A 22,137-nucleotide genomic window follows, 5' to 3' on the forward strand; every position below is an offset into this window, starting at 1 on the left:
CACAGTTGTGGTGACCTCAGAGGGCACCATCAGTTTCCAAATGGGAAGAAAATATGGACTGGTGCATGTTCAGAGAGAAGATTGTTTATGTCTCCCGTGGCAGGCCCAAACAATGGGGTAGGATATGGGACCATTGGAACTCATACCGTGGGGAGATAGGTGATCCCCCCCTTCACTGGTCCCCCTGACGCTCCTTGTTCTCCTTGAGTATACGTTTCGGCTCCCTCCTGTATCACATTATTGATATGTTTCTGGCTCTGGGTCCCCCTTTCCCCACCCTCTCCTTTCTCTCCTGGAGGTTCTCCTGTTTTTCCATATTGTCCTTGATTGCCTCTCCCCGTATCATATGGAACAGACAACAATTTAGGATGCAGCCTCGTTTTCTTCTTTTTCTTAGATATTTTTGTTTGATTGTTTTAAAAAATGAAACCTTTCCATATCTTATCGTTATAGCTTTGATCAATATCGTGCACCATTGCTGCCGGACCCTTGGTTGTCGGCTGATGAGCTGTGTAATGCTATACTGCATCTTTGATATGTCGCTAGCCGGCCCAGAGGGTTGTAGGCTTGTACTTGTATTTTCTTTCTTGCTAAATAAAGGTTTTTAAAAAAAAAAAAAAAAAAAAAAAATAGAATGGAGGACATTCGGCACCTTACCTATCATGATGACCGAGAGGACAAAATTGCTGATCTCCTGCAGAATCTGGGGTCCGAAAGCCAGAAGGAGCCCAGTCACTACTTCAATCCATCCCACTGCCAGCATGTACTGCGTGGCGTCTGGCTTGTAACCGAGATCCTTCAGCGGAAACACTTCCACAAACTGCACAAACTGTTGTTTCTGAAAGAAAAAGAATGGATAAGCCTATGAGAATATCATCTGCAAAGATAAGAGACTAGTAGCCAGACAGAACGAGAGGTTACATGATTTCATGCATGGGTAACGGGTACAAATCCCAGGGAGGCAGTAAAAGAACTGCATTCTTCTGAGGTAAGTACTGATTAGTAAGATACGTTAAAAAGGAACAGGATAGCTCGTGTGGTACGCTGTGCAAGCGGCCAACATTATATGTCCAGCTCTCAGAGTCAACCTAGATTTAAGTTATTTCTAAATAGGCAGCAATTCCTAGCATTTCCTTGTCCTAGACTGTGCAAAAGCTTCCTGTTGTGGTCTGCACAGTGCGGTTGAGCACAAGGCACGCCAAGATTCCGGAAGCATGGGAGGAAGGTAACACTAGGTCTCCTCCAGGAAGAATGATGCAAGAGCGGATGAGGGACACAAAAGCAGAAATAAACCCACTCCCAGGCTGAGAATGGGAAAACGGCTACTTCAGCACTGGTTGGATGTGGAGGAAAGGGGTTTTCCAGGTCGTTCCCATCTCGGCATGCCTGAGCGATTTTTCATGCATAATATTGCGTCATCCCAGGGTAATGTTAAACAGGATTAAATCCTCCAATAAGCAATCATGAAGTCCTAAGTAAGTCTTTTGTGTCTAAGTTAAAGGTGAATGTGCAAATAGCTTTCTGAACTAGTCTCGCTGAAAAGAATCGATTTATAAATTCACACCCAGAAAGAGAAATAAATCCATGGGCACAGTTTTTTTTTTTTAATAAACAGCCTTTAATGTATGATTTTTCCCCCCATTGGAAACAAATGCCTATTTCTATATATTCTTATGCACTAATGACATCAAATATATAGATTTTGCAAGTTCTGTAGCATAAAACTACGTTCACTTCGCCAACATGTCTTTTTAGAGCGTAAACAATCTTTTTGATGGACGACTACGTGCATTTTCTGCTGCTCTGGAACAGTGCTTCTGGTAATGTGTTCTTTTTTGTTATTTGTAGTGTTTATGGTTTTCACATTTAACTGGTAAAAAACCAACAAAGTTACAATTTGCTTTTCTGTACAAACTGGAAAAGAACCAGGTTTTGCTGTACTTTTACTTCTTTGATGTGCTCGGCTGTCAAAGCAGCGTAAGTGTAGATCCGACATTCATGCACTTTCCTGTGATGGGTGCTCCCCTTACACGCCCACTTGGCCGATAGTAAGCACCTTAATATGTTATTTTGACCATCTACAAGTTCCCTTGAGCCCCAGGGCACCATGGGCCTACTCCTGCTCCCCTTTTAGTAGCATGACTGACCTCATATGTCTTCAGCTTACTGTTCCACGCACATTGCTGTATAATGGCCAGCAGGTTCACATTTTATTTATTAGTAGGGTCTATCCAGTGAAAGAGGCACCGTCGTAATGTCATCCTCCTTAACATAGCGCCACATAGCGCCTTGTTCTGAAAGCTCAGGTATCAAAAACAGGTGCATGGACACTTTCTGACCCTATAGTCCAAAGTACAAAAGGTTCATAGTACAACCCATGATGCCCAAATTCAACTTTTAGTCCTGCTATCTGTGAGTCGAAATGAAGCGCAGAACTTATGGTCCTGAAACTAGACCCGACACCCAGCAAAAATAATCTGTAGAAAACACGGTTGTTTGTTAATGGAAACATATTGAGCTCCACTTATTCTTTCCCCAATGAAGGAAAATGCAATAAAACAGCGAAGCTGCACAAAACACAACGCCTTGCTCAATATTCACATAAGCCTAGCAGGCGCAAAGTCGCACGTTGTATTCAAATAAACAAAAGGCCACATGCATTGTAAAGATCCAAGCTTAATCTAACGTGGACTCTAAAATGACCAAAAATCCCAAATGCATAGCCCAACAATTTAAAATAAACTTCATTCAAAGGGTGAACTGCACAGACTTACAGCCCAAAGCATCTTGCATGTAATTACGTTCACTAACTCAGTTGATTCTTTATGAAGCAGCACAGTTTGTTGTTACCAAACATCCTATAGCTAAAAGTATGCATATTAATTCCTTAGCAGACTTCACACTTTTGACCATGTAAAACAGGTATAGGACCAGTCCAGACAGTAGAACCACTTATCATCCCAATCCTTTCTTGGTGTCTTGGAACAAAGGACAGGGTAGTGTGACATTGGCTTGCAATAAAAGAACACAGCACACCACAATAAAAATGTCATGCCCCAAGTAAAAAGTCCTCAGTCTACCTTTGTTATTTATCTAAAGAATAGAGCAGCAGGAAGGTGTGGTAAATGCTTAACCTTTGCGTCCTGCAATTAAATAGTAATAATGTGAAAACATGTGAGCTTCCACACTCATACTGGACAATGGGTGGGATTGGTTTGCTAGAGCGAACATTTAGACAGGTGGGAAATGACAGACAGGGAGTTGAGGGAAGTAATGAAAAGTTATGTGTAAGAGCTATTTCAAGGAGAAGGTACAGGGAATTGAATTAGAAGCAAGAAGGAAGGAAGAACTGACATCCTTAAGAGGAGAAGTCAGACAACATGACTATTTCCCATCATCTTTCATTATATGAAGTTGCATCGCTGCATTTCTCATCATTCATCGGTACAGAATGTGACATTACTCCCTGACTACTCCCTACTTTAATCAGCTCTTTAAGCCTTCCCATCACCCCTGGGTCTCCACCAAAGGGCAGACACAGACCAGGGCATCAACTTATTTGACCTTTTAGGGACAGGAAGGGCTGTGGGCTAGAACACCTGTTCCACTGAAACTTACAAAGTAAGATGATAGTTTGCCCCAACCAGCACCCCAAACTGCCAAACTTCAATATCACACCCAGAGCTAGATAACCCATTCACTCACATAGCATTCACACAACACACCCTAAAAATACAGAATACATTCAACTCAACTTTGCAGTACTATGAGCACCAGTAATCGCAGACCCCATCACAAACTGGACACCCTCTTCATCACAGAAACAAGGTTCATGCCCTCATGCTCGCACATCCTAGATGTTCTTCCCGCAGGCTACACCATCTATCATGTGGACCAGGCACATAAGGAGGGAGGAGGTCTCGCAATCATTCATAATTCTCAGATTTCTGAATCTCAGGCAAACAAGTAACACTTCAGTCCAAGGAGCTGCTGACAAGCCATTTCTCACTCTCTGAATCTCAGACCACAACCTTACATCTTAGCTACAGGAGCAATTATTAGATCTCCTAGCCACCTTGTCCATCCAAGATGACCACACTACCCTTTTGAGCGACTTCAACTTCCCAGACAAGAAGAGGGCAAAAAACAGAAGGGACACCCCCTCAACCTCGGACACATTCAACATGGTACAGCTTGCCACACAACAAAACCACTACAAAGGCCACATCCTGGACCTTGTCTTTTGATCACCATCAACCATGCAATGCAAACTACCCATACCCCTGGACTGACAGACCACTTTGCTATTCCTATCTCAACATCCTACTAATAAACTAAAGGAGAAGACCAAACCTTCAGACCCTTCAAAGACTTCTTCACAGAATTTAATGCTGGAACTCATCGCTCAGCCGATCAGCTCCACATCTGACACCAACACCCTTCTAAACAACTTCAATACTTTTTTGTAAAACTATGCGAACATCCACACCCAGGTAAAACACTCACGTGCATGGTCTAGCCTTCTGCACCCAGGTACTTTAAAACCCTCAATGACAAACAACCCACCCTCAGACAGGAAATAAAAGAAAAACAGAACTCCCAATTACATTATGATACTGAAATACCTCATAACAGGCAGACACCTCAGAACGTTAGCCAAAACAATTTAACTATGTGAACACCATAAACAAAGCCACCACAAAATCAAAGAACACTTTTCAAGACAGTCAAGCACTGCATCAATTCCCTGCTAGACCCACCTACACCTCACTACAATGACAATTGCAATGCAGTCATCCTCTTCTTCAGTGAAATTTCTTTAAAAGTACAGAAAATTAAAACTACATATCGACAATACCAAGCCTGATTAATTTCTTTAACCCAGGCCTTCCTGTAGAACCCCCGCAAGGGTCATACTTCAAAGCCTTCTCTTTCAGATCTTGCCATTATGCTCAACTCCCTCAAAGACACTGCTGATGAAGATGATGTTTTACCCCCCTCCTTCATCAACACTCTCTAGGGACACTCTCTCACTTCTACTCACCAATGCATCCATAACGCAAGACATCTTCTCAGAAGCTCTCAAGACATGCCAGACCGCCCACTTCTAAAGAAACCTATGCTAGACCCTGATGACCTCTCCAAGTACCAGCCCTTCGCTCGCCTACCATTCAATGGTATGATTACTGAAAAAGCAGTCTATTGTCAACTCCAAGAACATAATATTGCTAACCATCTTGTGCCGCACGTCCAATCTGTTTTGGGATTATGCTGTAGCCAGAGAACTGCTACCTTCAACAAAGTAATAAAAAGCCCTCCTGACCACAGATGAAGCTGTTCCCTGCCTCCTGGCATTACTGGGCTTCTAAGGATTCCTTGAACACCGTTGGCAATACCACCTTCATATGCACTCGAGTCTCTAATGAGAATCACTAGCAATGTCATTCACTGGCTCTCGTTCAGATAGGCACCTCCAGGTCCCAAAAATATATCTGTCACTTCTGGAGTCCTCCAGTGTTCCGTATTGTCCTCAGTTATCTTCACCCTCCTAAAGGAGCCACTGGGGCTCTGCTCTCCCTTAACAGCATCCGAATTCACCAGTATGCAGCCTATACACAACTACTTGAAAGCCTCCTCCGCTCCGGACATCCAACACCTCAAACACTGCCTGCACTTCACTCAACTCATTCTTCCCAGCCAGAAATCCTATTGGTTGACAATAACAAACAAACAAAAAGCATTACACACCTGGCTTAATTACATGAACCTGGATGGCTCTGAACCCCAACTTTCATTAAATGCTAAGTTACTTGGATGCACCCTGGACACTAACCTCAAGCTCCACATTGCCAAAAAAAGACAAAGGCAGTCTGGTACCAGATCTCTCTTGGAGATAGTGAAGCAGTCTCTTCCAGAAAGTGGCTTCAATATTGCTGTAAAACCTCTCATACTCTTGCATTTGGATTGTTGAAATGCCCCGCTACATGCCCTCCCAGACTCCACATTGGAACCCCTTAGGAGCATCGGACAAGCAACAGCACTTCTCATCGAGGACATGACAGAAATCTATTGGCTTTCCTTAATGGCCCGCACCTTCTACATAACCAGCTGCATCATTTACAAAGCTAACACAGCCAGCATCCTTGCTCATCTTACAGAGAAACTCCCCATCTCTGGTGGTTCTCTACCCATCCGCAGGCAGGACACCATCCGACTGAGAAATGTAAAATAGAAATAAAAATGTTTTTTTCAGAGCAGCAGGTATTTTCCATCGATGGATCCAGGATCTGGAACAACATCCCAGTATCCACTAGGACCTCCCCACTGCATCTCCAATTTAGGAAAGAGTTGAAGACTAACCTGGTATACTACATCATAATCCATTATAAGACCACAAACCAGCTATCTTTCCTAAAACGTGTTGGTTTTATATCCGTCACTGATCCTGTACAACCCTCCACTGCCTTAAGACTATGTTTGCGCTATATAAATAGTGCATATGTACTATAGTAAAAGAGGGAAGGAAGGAAATAAAAGACAAATTGCTTACCAGCACTGCAAAAAACAGCAACCATGTTTTTATAGAGCAAAAGATTTAACAGAACTGCTGATTTGTACAATTTTTGAAAATATTAGAAAACAGTAAAGAAACACAGCTGGAATTCACATCAAATAGATACTGAAAGCAGAAAAGCTTATTATATGTTTCATGATCTTTTCTTGTGACCGGTCTCCAAAGTCTATTTTTAACCAATGTATGTGGGACAATATGCTATAAAATACACTTATTTACATACCCAAACCAATTCTGAGGAAGCCTGCCCCACACACACATCGAGCTTTAATTATAATGGCTGACCTAGCACCTCACTTGCACGCATGAGAACTTACAGTTAACACACAAACCTTTTATTTCTGCACACTTAGAAGTTCATTTGAGGGAATACTGCCCACAAACGGAATGGAAGCACTTGAATTATGCACGGAACCTGATACAACACTTGCTAGTGTTAGCCACTTACCACACATTAGTAGGTACCTGTATCAGCCAGCAAAATGTATAGTTTGCTTGATATAGCGTGTCAATCATACCTGCCAAAAACTCACAATCTACAAAAACAGCCATCCCCCCTTCTGGCAGTACCAACTCCAATCAGTGATAGAAACATTTCAAAGTTGTACCTGGACTACCGCAAGGATGAGGATGCCATACTAATGGCAGATTCATGTTAAAAAATACTCATTAATAACAATCAGTCCCTGTTGGACATTCAATAGGTGTATTGGTGTAGGAAAGTAGGATAAGCTTCTTATGGTTACACCCTCTTTTTGATTGATGTGATGCTGTTTAGGTCAGGTATTCAAGACCTCTTGTATATACTTATATTAATATACTTATATGTATATGTACTTTGTGGGCTCTGGCGATCTGCCCTAGGACTTGTCTGCTTCCGCTTAGGGACTTTTTTTCTGTTCAACGTCCTCTATTTAACTGTCTTAATAGAAAAGGACCAGTAGAGGTCAGTCAAATATGAGAATTGTTTTCTGCGGAGGGAATTCTTTTTCAAAAAAAAATTCTGGCAACTGCCTCTATTTAACTTTCGTGATAGAAAACGACCAACAGAGGTCACTAAAATACCAGAATCACTGTAGCATTCTTTAGATTCCAGTCCATAGAAGTTGTCTTCCACGAGAACCCGTAGACAATAATATTTTTTTCAAATCTTGTATTTTCAGTGATATGACCACCGAATGCCCTAATTTTATATTAAAAACAGAGCTTTGGACTATACCATTTCCAGTTGAAAGGCAATATTTCTCTCCATGTGTTCCCATACCTGGCTTGTTACACAGTTTGGTGCTTACTTTCCCTCCATGTTAAAGAACAGTAGATGTTACAGCACCCCGGCTAATGTGCTGCATAGCTAAATACCTAGGAGGTCCCACAGGCGAGACCGATTGCATTGCAAATGCTCGTTTTGATTGTCTGACTGGGATCCTGCTAATCAGGACCCCAGTCTATCTTCTTTCTTCCTAAAGTGTGTGTTCAGTACTTGGGTACATCCAAGATTGGATACTGGGGTACCGTTCTAAGTCCTAGTATATGGTAACCATGTACCCAGGGCATAGGTGAAGCATGTTTTATGCCACTCATGACAGACCATTCAAAATGGAACTACAGGCCTGCCATTGCAGCCTGTGTAAATTGGTGCATGCACCGATTACTAAAGATATAGGTTTACTATATCTACGGGTCACCGCACTCAAAACCTATAAGTTACCCCTACAGCAAGCCTTTACAATCCTGAAGGCAGGGTGCTTGGTTCTGAGTGAGAAGGTGCCCTTGCATGAGCAGGGCACCCCTGCAGCCTACAAAGGCAATTCTCCCGGGTTGTCAGTGAAGCAGCCATATACTATATAGGAGGGGCACAGCATAATCCCCTGATGACCATCTCAAAAACGGCTGAAACGAATCCCATCATGTTTGGTATCAAACGTGTAGTAATCATACCGGCACACTATAAACGGTGTGAGAGGTATGATTCCAAGCACTGGAAGAGCCCTCCGTTTGGCTCTCAGTGTTCCGAGTACCAGCCTTCTAGTCCTGGACAGCACAAAATGGTTGCTGCCAACCAGAGACACATTTCTGCCCTCCTGTTGCGGAGCCAAGCTTGAGCAGGGGAAGGTAGAACAAAAGGCATCTCGGTACAGGGAGTTGTGACCACCTCCCTGACAGGATTTAGTGTATTAGGGCTGGGTTGCTGCACTTGCCAGTGCCAGAAAGTCTCCATGAGGGGCACATTTGGTGTCCCTGTGCATAGTCCTGTTCAAACCAGTCCTGGGAGCCTTTAGCTCCTGCTCTGGCACAAAACTGGACAGAGGACATGGGAGTAAACTTGCCCCTGTTCAGACCCTCCCGTGAGGCTGCCCTGAACCTTCCTAACACTTTACCTAGGGAACTTAAGGGCCTACCTGGGTGTAGTTCTGTAGATTAGTCATGGGATAAGATTCAGAACTGAAACCACTACACTTCTACTTTCTGGGCACTCTGGACTTCGCGGGACTTAGTTTTGGCCCGACTGTCTCCCTTTCAGTCTGCTGCATAGTCTGTGCCTGTGCACCATACAGGATCCGAGCAGGACCTGTGGAGCATCAAAGACACTTGAAGGAATCTCCCTTGAAGTGAAGGAGTCACGTCCCTGCATTTGCAGGCACCTCAACACTGTTATGCGGTCTGCAGATACCAAGCTCCTGCGGATTCCGAAGGGGTCAACAAAACAGGTGGTGGTTTTCTACATCCCTCGAGGCCTGAACTGTCCTCTCACCGAGTTTGAGGTCAGAATCCCTCGTGGGGGCTGCACTAACCAAGCCCTTGTGCACTGCGTCATTTTGCAAGTGCAAATGCTTGTTGTCAACTTTGCGACAAGTGCATTGGGCTCCAAGTAGCCCCAACTTCCGGCAACTTCTTCCACCAAGATCTTCAGCCACACCGCCTCGTGGACACCGTGGCCTGCTCCTTTTGGTGAGCTGCTCGAGGTCCTCTCGTGACTCCTGTGCCTCCGGCCTGTGGGTCCATTTGAGGGTCACCTTTGTTTTCCTTGGGCACCCCTGATTGCTCTGGGCCTGCCCTGACTCCCCTGCTTGTAGTAAAGCACCTGAATCTTGCTGCTCCCAACGCTGCAACTTCTCGACTTCCCAGATGGGCTGCATTTGCTAAGGCCGGTTGGTGCTCCCGCAGGACACCGACGCCTCAGCACTCTACATCCTTCGTGTGACAGCTGGTATCCAGGTCCTCGTCTTCCCCAGTGTCGCCTGGTCCTCACAGCTGCAGAGTCATGGTCATCAACATCTTTCCTGAAGCTCCCAACATCCAAGGGCATTCGTCTTCCAAGTCTCCTGTCCCCTCAGCTTTCAGGTAGTCCTCTTCAAGAATTCACGTTTGGATTCCTCCAGACACTGCCTCCTCTTCCAGCAGCGGCACTTCCCTGAAGTCCTCCATTGGGTTCGACAGCAGCTTCCGACGCCACTTCACACCTATGCACCCGGCTTCCTTAGGATAGGTAACTTGGGTAACACGGTGTCCATGGATGGGGTGGCTCTCCAACCTTCTGTCTTCCACTGGGTTTCTTCAGGGTCCACTGAGGAGGGTCCCTAATCTTTGAAAATCCAACCGCAACTTGCACAAAGACTTGCACGAAGCACGTGGGGGTGTTCACACACTGCACACGCTCTCCGTGGGGTCCCGAACTACTTACCGTGGGTGGTTCTGTGGGTCCTCAACAGTTCTACGTGCTCTCGACATTGTCCTGACTTGAGTCGTGGTACTTATACTACTTACGTAGTATATGGTTTGTTCCACCCGGGGCCCACTGTGTATTAGTGCTATTTCCTGTGATTTATTTGCTAAAGTATTGTGTGTTTTGTGTCTCTCTCCATGTGGGAGATACTGTAACGGATATATTTTTATTAATACTTTGTGTAGTTCTTTCATTTAATCAATACTATAAGATTGTATTCTGGTAAAACAAGCTGCTTTACACTCCTTCAAAACTAAGCCTGAAGGCTGTTCTCCACAGCTACCACTTGGATAGCTTGTCTGAGATCTCTTAAATCACCATCAGGGTTGTCTGGACTGGTGCAAGGTGCCCACTTACATTCCTAGTTATCATATACCAGGCCAGCTTCTCACAATTAGGATATGTGCTTGCTCCTATGCAGGTCAACGCTAACTAGGCTCACACATCAAGGGCTGCAATCCAAAGGAGGGGGTTTATACCATATGAACAGAAAATCTGTGCTACAGGGCACAGCGTTTTGAGGAACCTCGGTGTAAAAAGTATTGGATTGTGACATTGAATCTGCTGGTCAGAGACAGGTCCTATGGAACTTTTAACTCACTTTTAACTTGTTGGATTTACATAAAGACTCAAACTAGCACCTCTCTCCCACTCTGTACTGTGTGCAAGTGCAGCCTCAGTTTTTTAGGTCTTGTGCCTAGCGTTGCAGTGCACAGCACTTCTCTCGCGCAGCGCGAAACTTTATGTAATCAGAAAAAGGGCTTTGGGAAGCTGACCACATGCTTGTGCGTGTGGTTTTGTTTTCCTTGCAGGTTATTGGGCGTTGCGTGCGTCTTTCTAACAAAGACAGCGCGCAATTGGGCAAATGCGAGCGCATGTCCCGCATTTGCCCTGACCATGGCCTATTGGTGTCTGTTACCCGCACGGCCGACATCTGTTTTGCATTATCGTGCCCGATAATGCAAAATAGATGTCTCGCTGTGGCGCGCGCGCGCACCACTTGCGTGCTTGTTAAAGCTGGAAAACACCTCCCTGCCTCCTCCTCCCCTGCCCCTTCCTTCCCTCCCCTGGCTTCTTCCCGCACCCTCCCTTTGCCCAGGACGTCACGGGATCCGCGAGCCTCCTCCAGGAGCCGGCTGAGGCGGGAGGAGACGTATGCAGATAGCTAAAAGACAAATGCCAGCGTCGCACTCATTTAGGACTTGTGCCCTACTATTTGGAATGTCTCTCTCTTACTTGGAGCTGCGGTTTTTGAATTTCAACCACGCTCCTGTCTCGCTTTCACTGCCTGCCACTATGTCCGGCGCCAGTTTACCACGGTACACCTGTTGAGTTTTCCGCCCTGGGAGCGAGTTTCACTGCGCTGTCCTCTAACTCCGCCCACCGATTCTCCGAATGCGGACACATCGTTGTAGGCCTCTGGAGCACTGCAATGCCCTGGGCTCAATTTTGCCTTCGCTGCTAACCTTCTCTCCGGATTCGGTCACACTGACTGTGGTTCGTCCCGTCTCGCTCTTACCTCGAGCCGCAATGTTTGCACTTCTGTCGCTCTGGTAGCGCCCAACTTCGACCCTGGGCCTCTGGCCAGACAGGCTTTGTATCTTGCCGCCACTCTCCGTTCAGAGCCCATGTACTGGTCTTCGATGCCGGGCTTCTTCTCTCCCTCGCCTCCATTCTTGAGACAGCGATCTCCAGACGCAGACCATGCGGTTCCTTTAGCGTTCACATGCTCGCAGCTGTGTTTTCTGTGTGGTCTCCCGTGTCAGTTGCAGATATTTGGAACCCAGCAGGTTGAATCCTATAAGAAGTTCAGTAAAGAAATGTTTGAAAACAATTGTCTGGATGAATGTAAGGAGCTGTGTGGAGGCTTGTAAATAGAGTAAGGAAGGGGGCGGATGCAAGCATGTATGCATTCTGGCGCATGAAGGTATACAGATACCTCCTTCGTAGCAGTGTGGTGAGGAATCCTCTTGGGCTCAGTGGCAGAGCCGACCTGGCACCAGTGGGCAGGGCGATGTGTACACTGAGTGACTGCTCGGCAGAGGGGGGATTGCTGGGTGCGCGGGATTCTATTATGTGGTAACATGCAGCATACCTCAGTGGTGGGAGGAGAATCATCAGCGGGTAAGGTCTGCTCGCTTACCCCATAAGCAATTACATATCTCGCCATCCTCTTTGCTCACCACATAATAAATATTTACATAGGCCGTGTGCATGTTTAGAGCGTAGCCACTTAGTGTGTGCGCACCTCAGAATGGGCCGAGCTCTGGCACTCAGGACACACACCATGACACGGTCAGGGCAGCGTTGTTCAGCTGGGGGAGAGGGGCGCTGTCGCCAAATGTGAAACTCAATTTGGGTGTAATCTGCACATTGCCTACTATGCCACATTTAAGGCTGAAATATTAATTCACAACATCCTAGAAAGGAATTGCAAACCCAGCCTTCCTAAAGGCTGCCTGCTGACACTGACATTCAGAAGGGAAAGCTTCTCTGAATGTGAAGGTGCTCACGTCTCAAAGCTGCAGGAAGAGCATCCCTCAGTAGTGCAAGCAATGTGAGCATCCAACAAAAGCATGGTCTCTCTGTTCACTAGTGCAAGGGCTGTGAGCGTCCAGCAAAAGCACGGTCTCTCTACTCACTACTGCAAGGACTGTGAGCATCCAACAAAGCAAGGTCTCTCTCTTCACTACTCCAGGAGTAGTACAAATATAACAGAAGCAAGGTGTCTCTATTCACTAGTGCAAGCACTATGAGAATCCAACAAAGCAAGGTCTCTCTGCTCACTACTGGAGGAGCTGTACGAATAGAATAGACGCAAGGTTTCTCTACTCACTAGTGCAAGCACTATGAGAATTCAACAAAAGCATGGTCTCTATGTTCACTACTGGAGGAGCTGTATGAATATCAGACGCAAGGCGCTCTACTCACTAGCAAAAGACACACAATTGATGGACGGAATGCAGAACAAATCAAAACATTCACCCCCAGTCAAGAGATCTGGGTTAAATCCATCATTCTTTTGCTCACCATGCCACCCCAGTTTAGAGCTAGCCATATGCAATAGGTCTGGCAATTGTGAGAGTTTAAGCTATTGGCATTGTAAATAACAATGCTTTTTATTTATGTTTTAAAAATCAACAAGTAAATAAAAGGCATGGTCATTTACAATGCTACTAGCTCAAACTCTAGTAAATGCGAGACCTATTGGATTGCAAATGCTTGTTCTGCCAAGTGATGTAGACTGGAAGCTGTCCCTCACCATCTTCCTTAAAGCAAATCTGTCAAATTTGATGTTCTGCTTCCCTACGTCATTTCCTCTTTTCTTCCTTACTTCTTGCTTCGGCAGTCACAGCTTTCTTCTGCTACAAGCAGTTTGCAACATCAGACAACACAAATTCAGTGTTCCCCAAATGACACACAGTATTCACTTGGCACCAATTACATGGCTACTTATTGACATCAATTTATCAAGAAAAAAAAAAGTAGAAAAGGTGCATGTGGAGATTTACATCTCTTCCTGAATTACTTGTGTATTTATTCCAAATTCACAAACTCTCAAGAGTAGGACTGGAAAGCGGACTCACGTGCTAATACTGATAATGTCATGTTACTTTTTTAGGGCTCACCTAACACAGTACACGCATTGCCTCTTGCAAGACCATTGGTTTTACAGTGGGCTTAGAGACCAGGAGCGGATTGGCACTGCAGGCACTCGGGCATGGGCCGAAGGGCCGGTGTCTCAGTGAACTCTGTGGGCCGTTTTTTCCCCATTCCCAGTCCACAGAGAGCACTGAAACGGAGACTAACGCAGCTTTTCTGGGCGGCTATTCAGCAATGATCAGCTGTGGCCTCTCCTTGACCCCCTGCACTGCAAAGCAATCACGCTGATGGTGGGCTGGGGAGGGGTGATTGTGTGCCAGAATTGGCCTCCTTTTGATTCAGGTGCTGCTCAGGCCTTTGAGCCATTTTTACTTTGGTCCCCCCTGGGGCCCACGCAGCCCAGAAACAGTGTTTGCATTAACACCTCGCCCACAGCTCTTCTCATTCAGGGCATAGTGGGCAAGGAAGAATGGGTCTCACTGTGGGTGCCAGGTGATGTTGGGAACTCACACCATCTTAGCCTCCCCCCACTCCCATTGATTGTCCAGCAGCTGTGTTTTTGTTTTAGCCCCTCTTCTGCCATGCCATTGTCCTGAGGCAGTAAAGGGCTGGGGGGGGCTGAGTAATTTACAAAAGCTGGGGCCTTGCTGCTATTCAGGTGCTCCTGCACTGGAGGGCTGGGGAATAATTTTGTAATAGAAATGGCCCTCTCTGTTTTTCAGGTGCTTCTGCGCTGGAGGGCTGGGGAATAATTTTGTAATAGAAAGGAGCCTCGCTCCTTTTCAGGTGCTTCTGCGCTGGAGGACTGGGGAATAATTTTGTAATAGAAAGGGGCATCGCTGCTTTTCGGGTGCTCTTGCGCTGGAGGGCTGGGGAATAATTTTGTAATAGAAAGGGGCCTCGCTGCTATTTAGGTGCTCCTGCCCTGGAGGGCTGGGGATTCATTTTTTAATAGAAAGTGGCCTCGCTGTTTTTCAGGTGCCCCTGCGCTGGAGGGCTAGGGAATAATATTGTAATAGAAAGTGGCCTCGCTGTTTTTCAGGTGCTCCTGCGCTGGAGGGCTGGGGAATAATTTTGTAATAGAAAGGGGCCTCACTGTTTTTCAGGTGCTTCTGCGCTGGAGGGCGAGGGAATAATTTTGTAATAGAAAGGGGCCTAGCTGTTTTTCAGTTGCTCAGCTTGTAAGCCATGGTCACCTTGTCCCTGTGTCCTTCCCAAGAACAATATCCTCCCACTTACATTCCTTGTGTGTTTCATGAAGGTGCACGCCCGTGAATGTGGGCCACGCCCATGAATGTGGGCCACGCCCCGCGAATGTGGGCTACTTTTTTCGTCAGTGCCCGGGCCAAATTGTGATCCCAATCCGACCCTGTAATAGAGACCACTTGCTGTTTATCATTAGCTTCGTTTTCACTCACTTACTTGCTTCTTGTCAGCTGCAATAGGCCTCTTTCCTCTTCATGTATTGGTCCCTCCCCTGGAGCATGGACACATTACTTGTGTCCTTTTCACTGTTCATTTTTATGGGGCTACTTTTCTCTTCGTGTTTAAGCATGCAAGTCTCTGGGCTATTCCCCTCATGTACTTCTCTTTTTTTTTTTAAGTCTAACAAATACTACAGGATCTTGTTTGGTGAAACAAGAAGTGCCAGTGGTTTCCAAAGTTTGAAAAAAACGTGACGGCAAACATGGCTTCTTACCCTGTAGCTTTGAGAATTAGACACATACTGAATGAAAACATATGGAATCTGCCGTTGCTTGTCATAGGAACGAATTTCACCAATGAAGGTCGAACCTTTTATACCAGTGAGTTATAAACACGTCTTTCAACATAAATGGAAGCTTTACAAACTTTCCTGTAAGGTGCTTAGCATTATGAATCACAAATTGTGTGTACGAGTGCAGCCTCCAGTAGAGAGCTTGAATCTATGATTATACAACGCTTACCTGTACCACGCATGGCTTTACCACGCGAATTTTACTTCGCATATGTCTTTACCACGCAGCAAATGATAACGCAGGATTCTACTCCGCAAATTTTACGTTAACTAACCTCTTACGTCCCTTCTAAATTTACATAATGATACTGATAGGCTACAAAAAATAATTTTAAAACTGCCTAACAAAGCAAAATATCGATGTTTATTACATACCAATACTACAGATTACCTTTTTTTTAATTTTTTTATTTACAATGCGCTTTAATTATATTTTTTTATGTATAAACATTGGATCCTTATCTCACCTCTCCACGCCTTTCACCAGCTGCCCTTCACGGAAACGAGTGTCAAAACACGTTTTGAAAAATAGAGATAGGACTACTATAATGACGTACACGCCACATCGCTGGGGAGGCTCTTTTCTTGATCGTCAGAGGCACTTAATATCTTTTTTTTTCTCAGTTTTCTTCTTTTTTTTTTCCAATCCGCTTGTTATTTTTTTGGGGGGGGGGGGGGGGAGACCCCCACCCCCTCCAAGCCCCCTCAGCCCCCCCAAGCCCCCTTTTTTTTATAGTTCCTTTTTCTTAATTATGAAGACGCAGGACGAAAGAACGAAGACTGGAAGGAAAGAACGTTGTGTGGTAAAGACGGTCGTGGAATGCACCCGCGTTGAAAAGACGTTTGCGTGGTAAGTGAACCGTAGTAAACGTGGTAAAGACTTCGTAGTAAATGATGTTTCCCAGCGAGCTTAACTCCTTGTGGTCAATGCTAAACACAACAAGCAGTATTCCATCCAGAATATCTAATATCACTCCTCTCGTCCAGAATTATTTGACAAAGGAAAGAAAACAAGGGAAATGCATCCTGGTTCAAATAAAAATGTGAACTGTTTTTGGCAATTATGAGCAATTTGGAGTACATCACTATCTTTTTTCCAATGAAATGCAGTGCAATGAGCTAAAGCAGAAAGAGCTTGCATGCGACTCAATGGACTTAAGTCAGCACAGCTATGAAGGCCACCACGCGAGTCAAAAACATCAATTTGTAGGAAGTCATTTGTTCAGCCCAAAGATTTGAAAACATTGTGAGGCCAGTGTCTCATCCAATTATTAGGAAGTCAACAAAATGTTGTTAGAGAGGTTGTCCAGTTAGCCAAACTGCCAACAAATCGTGCTCAGGGCTTTTAAAGTATGTGACAAGCAGAGAGTAAATGAGAAGGCAGTGTTAACAGTGCAGTGTGCAGATTACAAAACAAATCAGGGTATCCCTCTACCTAAACAAAACTAGAGTGCACCTCATGGACATTCACCACCTTTGTGAACAAAGAAAAAGGTGTCTTTTTATGTATAACCCTCGCCCACTCTAGTAGTGCCATGCTCCATCATCGGGTTAATCCTTGCCCCTAAAACCAGAATTGGCTCACCAGTACTCAAAGGAGCTCTTTGAATATTATGGTAACCATGTTGGAGTGGGAACTTAACGAGGCACTAATAAATGAAGCCCTAGAATGGCAACAGGCCTGGGGAATGCCTATCAATCACCACAGGTCATTACTGGAAACCGGGGACCCTCACTGAGTCATTATTGGATGCTGAGGACCCCAGGCCTCAACAATTTCTATGATTTGAACATAAAAACAATTTTAAAAAAATAGAAGCAAGTATGCAAACAAGTTCTCAAATGTTGATTTTTTTCAATTCACAATAAAATCTAGAAAAAGCTTTCAAATTTCACATTTTGCATCTTTATTTGTATACACTTCTTGAATTTTCATCTAGCTTTTAATTGTTTTTTGTAAGATCATTTGAGGAACCCCAGAGTAGTCCTTACAGACCCCTCGGGTCATCGGTCCACAGGTTAAGAACCACTGGGTTAAGGAATTTCCACAGTTCTCGGGTTCCACATTATAGTACTTAGAACTAATAAAAACTTAGACTCAACTGAAGTTCATTCTACCATAAACGTCACCAAACATATAATAACAAGCATTTACAATGCAACGGTTTCGCCTTTGCAAAAGTTAGAGATATTGGCATTGTAAATGACAAACGTTTTATTTGTGTGTTATTTTTGAAAATCGATAAATAAATGGCATCGTCATTTACAATGCCAATAGATTAATCTCTCGCAAATGCGTGACCTGTTGCATTTGCACCCACACACACACAGAACCACACACACACACACACACACACACACAGAGTGAAAGCACATTAAAGCCCGCGTGCCTAGAGATGGGGTTCTCTCTGTAAGCCGGTAATAGTTAAATGAATTCTGAGGCACTAAAAGTGTTTCTCACATCAATGCTGCTATACCATGGTAAAAAAACCAAAAACTGAACATTATCCTTTTAACGTTAGTAATACATTTATGAGGTGTTTATTACAACAACTGTGCGCGCACACAAAAGTCTCCGCTCCTCCCCACCCCTCCCCCGTGCTTCATTAAGATTCCTCACCCGGAGCGCTCCTTCTCTAATGAACAGAAATTGTAGTGCAAGGATTAGGTGAAGGCGTGGGTGTCCACTGAACAGCCCTCTTTATTGTGGAAACGGACACTCAGGGGGCGCGAGGAAAGCGGGACCCCAAACTGTGCTTTCACTTTCGGTTTAACCGCCTCTCCAGTTCCACGCCCCGATGAGAAGGGGCTGCCCACGCCACTTTTAGCTCAAATTAACGGTTCAGGTCTGGGTCTTAACATCCGCTCTACCGCCTTATAATTTATTGTTCTTTCATCTCACCTTAAAGATAATAACTATTTATATATCACGCATAACGAGCCAAGACGTGGACCCGATGCACGAGCATATTTTTTAAAACTAATTCTTTAATGTCATCGCTACAACATTTTATTTGGTTAATTAAATAATCCTACATGTCGGTATACTCGCAGCACCATTTATGATAAAGGGAGTTATGTTATGTCAGTGGCTTTTCACTTCACGCTGATGTTTACTGCACGTGGAGGGCTCGCATTCTGCACGATCGTGCATAAAACCCCGGCGTCTGCCTCAGCGAAGTGCTGGGGGCAGGCTCGGGGCGCACAGCACTCTCCGGGGCTCTTGCACGTTTCACGAATCACGGCTCCGACCGGAATCAAGCCTTCTAAATCCTTGTGCCACTCGTGTCCCGATAATACACACACGTTTAAAGGGTAATATAAGAACATGTACTGGAACAAACATTCAGCGGTAAAATTAGCTGGACGGGAGGGTTAATTCATGGCCAACATGTAATTGTGGAGAGCGTGCACGTGTGATTAATTTACGGGCTTGCCTGTTAACACACGCACGCATCCTGGAGATGGCCTCCTCCACGGCGGCCTGCAGCCGGACGGCGGTCTCTGGGCTCAGCCGGGCGCTCTCCGCCGGGACGTACCAGGCGCGGATGCGTATAGGGAGCAGCGTTGCCGGGCTGCTTGCCCGCCGTCCCCTGGGCGGGGGCAGCGCGGGAGGGGGTTCAAGGGTTGGGGCTCGGAGCACGAGGACTGCAGACTGAACGTCGTCATGTATGCAGCGAGCCCTACAGGGATGCCCAGCGAGAACAAGGGAACATGCCAGCAGGACTAACCAACCGGGCCGAGGCGTCATCATGGTACAATTGACAACAAGCATTCTTGACCACTTAGCCCATCTGTCACTTTCATCCCCACATTTACAACTTCCCCTCGCACTCCAACACCATTACATCTCCGCCTTGATCTCGCGCCTGCACCCTGACCCCCTTAATCTGTCCCAATACTCTCACACTCTCACCTCTAACCCTGCATAGTAATTCAGGCGCCTGTGTCCCTGTGCGGAGACCTCGCTACACTTCCAGCCCTGCTTGTACTCCCTTGCTCTCGGCCCCCTGATCAGTACTTTCTTTCACCCCTCTAACCTTCCGCCCCTGAGTTCACCCTTGCCATGTGCTGTGATCCTTTCACCTTTGCCCTTGACCCGTGCGCTCGTCACTGTTCAGTCCTGCACTCCATCTTGCCTGCTAGTCCTCCTCCTCCTGTCTCACGTATGAGTTTGGTCTCGTATGTTGCACTTCTCCGCCCAGCGCCTTGCGGATTCCTCCGCCCCTGTCATTCCTCTAACCCCACATGGCAGTCCCTCCCCGCTGAGTCTTTGTCCCTCTCTCCCGTTGCCCCGTACTCCCTCCCTCCTTGTGGTTGGCACCTCGGCCCTGCCTATCTCTCCATGGCAGGTTCGCCTGTTCTTTGGTGTCTCTCAGTCTCTCCCCGGCAGTCTCCCCTCTGGCAGCCTCTCTCTCCCTGAGCTCTCCTGGTCTCGGGTCAGCGGGCTGCCTCCCACCTCCTGGAGACATCTCTGGACCCACGGCACAGAGGCAGGCGGCGTGAAGGGCCAGGAAGTTAATAATCAAAGGAGTGGGGCCCTGGTGGGCCTGCGTCCACCCCCCTCAGAGTGATCCTTAGCCAAGCAGGAAGTGGGGGTCCATGCTAATCACACCTTTCAACAAGACGAGCGGGAACAGGTGCAGCTGAGCCGAAGGCTCTGAGCAAGCTTCAAAACCGAGTTAAAACTCTTTAAAGAGCGCATTTATAAAACATGCGCCCAAGGCGCTTCTACACACCGCGGCAATACAAATAAAAACAAACACGGCAATCCAAGCATATGACAGTTATAATAAACGTATACAAACTGTTTCCAGGGCACGATCTGAAAGAACGACTCGCACACAAACTCGGTCTAAAAAAAAAAAAACAAGGTCATTTTTGGGATTCGGGGGAGGGATTCGGGGGCGTGTTTACGTGTTTTTCGTGCTCTCCCCTTCCCATTGGCTGAAAGGTAAAATTCCAGCCAATGGGAAGAGGAGAGGGCGGGACTTAAAAAAGACACGGAAACGCCCCCGAATCGCGTTTTCACGGGGAAAGCGTGATTGACAGCCAATCTCTTCCAATGACTAGCCTCCATTTATGGAGCTAGCCAATGGAAGACAGAGGCGGGACTAAGCCCCATACTGTAGGACATAAGATTTCACCCTGGCCAGGGCGAAACCTAAAAAGGAGTGGGGGTGCCTGATTAACAGTTTGACGAGTTGGAAAAGATATCACATCTGCCGAACTCTAAATTAAGCTCTGCGTTTCTTTTGGTTATGGGGTTTATGAAGCCTTACTTTAAAGTACAATAACATTTAATATTGTGTCGTGGCATGGATGCTTTAGTTTGTTGAGTAGGGCTTAGTTGATGTACAGAGTAGGTGGTACTGTATGAAGTACGTTTAATGGGGTGTAGTTGATGGTGTGAGAATGAAAGGGGTGCAGTGTGAAGGTGGTGTACAATGTAAATAGAGTAGTGAGGGTGATACAGGAAACACCTCATGTCCTGGCCGTAGGAGATTGTGCAGAATGTAGGGAGGTGTAAAAAATAAATTGAGATTAGCATCTCAAAGCGTACGTGGCATCACCTGCAATTATTTAAATGGAGCAACCAAATTGCACTGGGGTGCCACAACAGTGTTTTGGCTTGGTGGTTATTTCTCAACAGTAATATTTTATTGGCATGTGAAGGTTGAAATGTCGAGTCGGACACACTGTCAAACAGCCTGCACACTACAGAGATGTCCACAGCAGAGACATTAACCTAGTAATCTCTCTCATCTTGATAATCGCTATTCTGAGCAGTGCCCTCTGGTCTATGGCAGGCTGTGCTCTGCCACGTTAGTGGCCTGGATGTGTCTGGCGACCTTTGCCCGGCTTTATCAGACAACTGGACCTTCATTCATTGGTCGTGAATCTCACATGGCGAACAGCAGGTTCACTGCAGGCCAGACTCACAGCCACATTGTGTCATACTCTGGCGTCTGGTGTTTTCTGGGAGAACCGTAATCTTTGGTCCAACCCTGTCAACTGCCCCCCTGGTGAACTATTAAACCGTTCGATCTCTTGTGACTATTTTCAAAACTCCGCCAGCACAAAAATCCTACTTTATTTTACGTTCACAAAAATTCAGGCAGTATGTACCCTGGGTGCCAAGCATGGCCACAAACAGCCAGGGCCTCCTAGTACCCAGGTCTGGATCAATGCTGCCCACTCTGACACTGCAAAAAGAACAATTGATGGATAGAATGCTGAACAATGTCAAACATTCACCACAGTACAGAGATCTGTGCCCAAATGCATCTTTTTTTGCTCTCCATAACATTCCAGTTTAAACCCAGCCATATACAAATCAGTCTTGACCCTGCTCCCCATGGGTACCGTCCAGACCGAACTGCCAGGCCAGGCCTCCCAGATTCGGAAACAAGCATCCTAGGACCGGTTTCGAGTCATCACCCCTCATCAGCCAGGATA

At 45.9% G+C, this 22,137-nt stretch overlaps 1 protein-coding gene across 1 annotated transcript in view; it reads right to left on the reverse strand.

Moving 5' to 3' along the window:
- The window catches only part of TMEM35B (transmembrane protein 35B), a 61,228-nt gene that overhangs the window by 35,749 nt on the left and 3,342 nt on the right, over window positions 1–22,137 (reverse strand). Inside the window, exon 2 of the mRNA XM_078681126.1 lies at window positions 658–838. Coding sequence (XP_078537252.1) covers window positions 658–838 — 181 coding nt within the window. The remainder of the gene's footprint in view (window positions 1–657; window positions 839–22,137) is intronic.

This window comes from Lissotriton helveticus, chromosome 3_1 (genome assembly GCF_964261635.1).
Source record: "Lissotriton helveticus chromosome 3_1, aLisHel1.1, whole genome shotgun sequence".
NCBI lineage: Eukaryota > Metazoa > Chordata > Amphibia > Caudata > Salamandridae > Lissotriton > Lissotriton helveticus.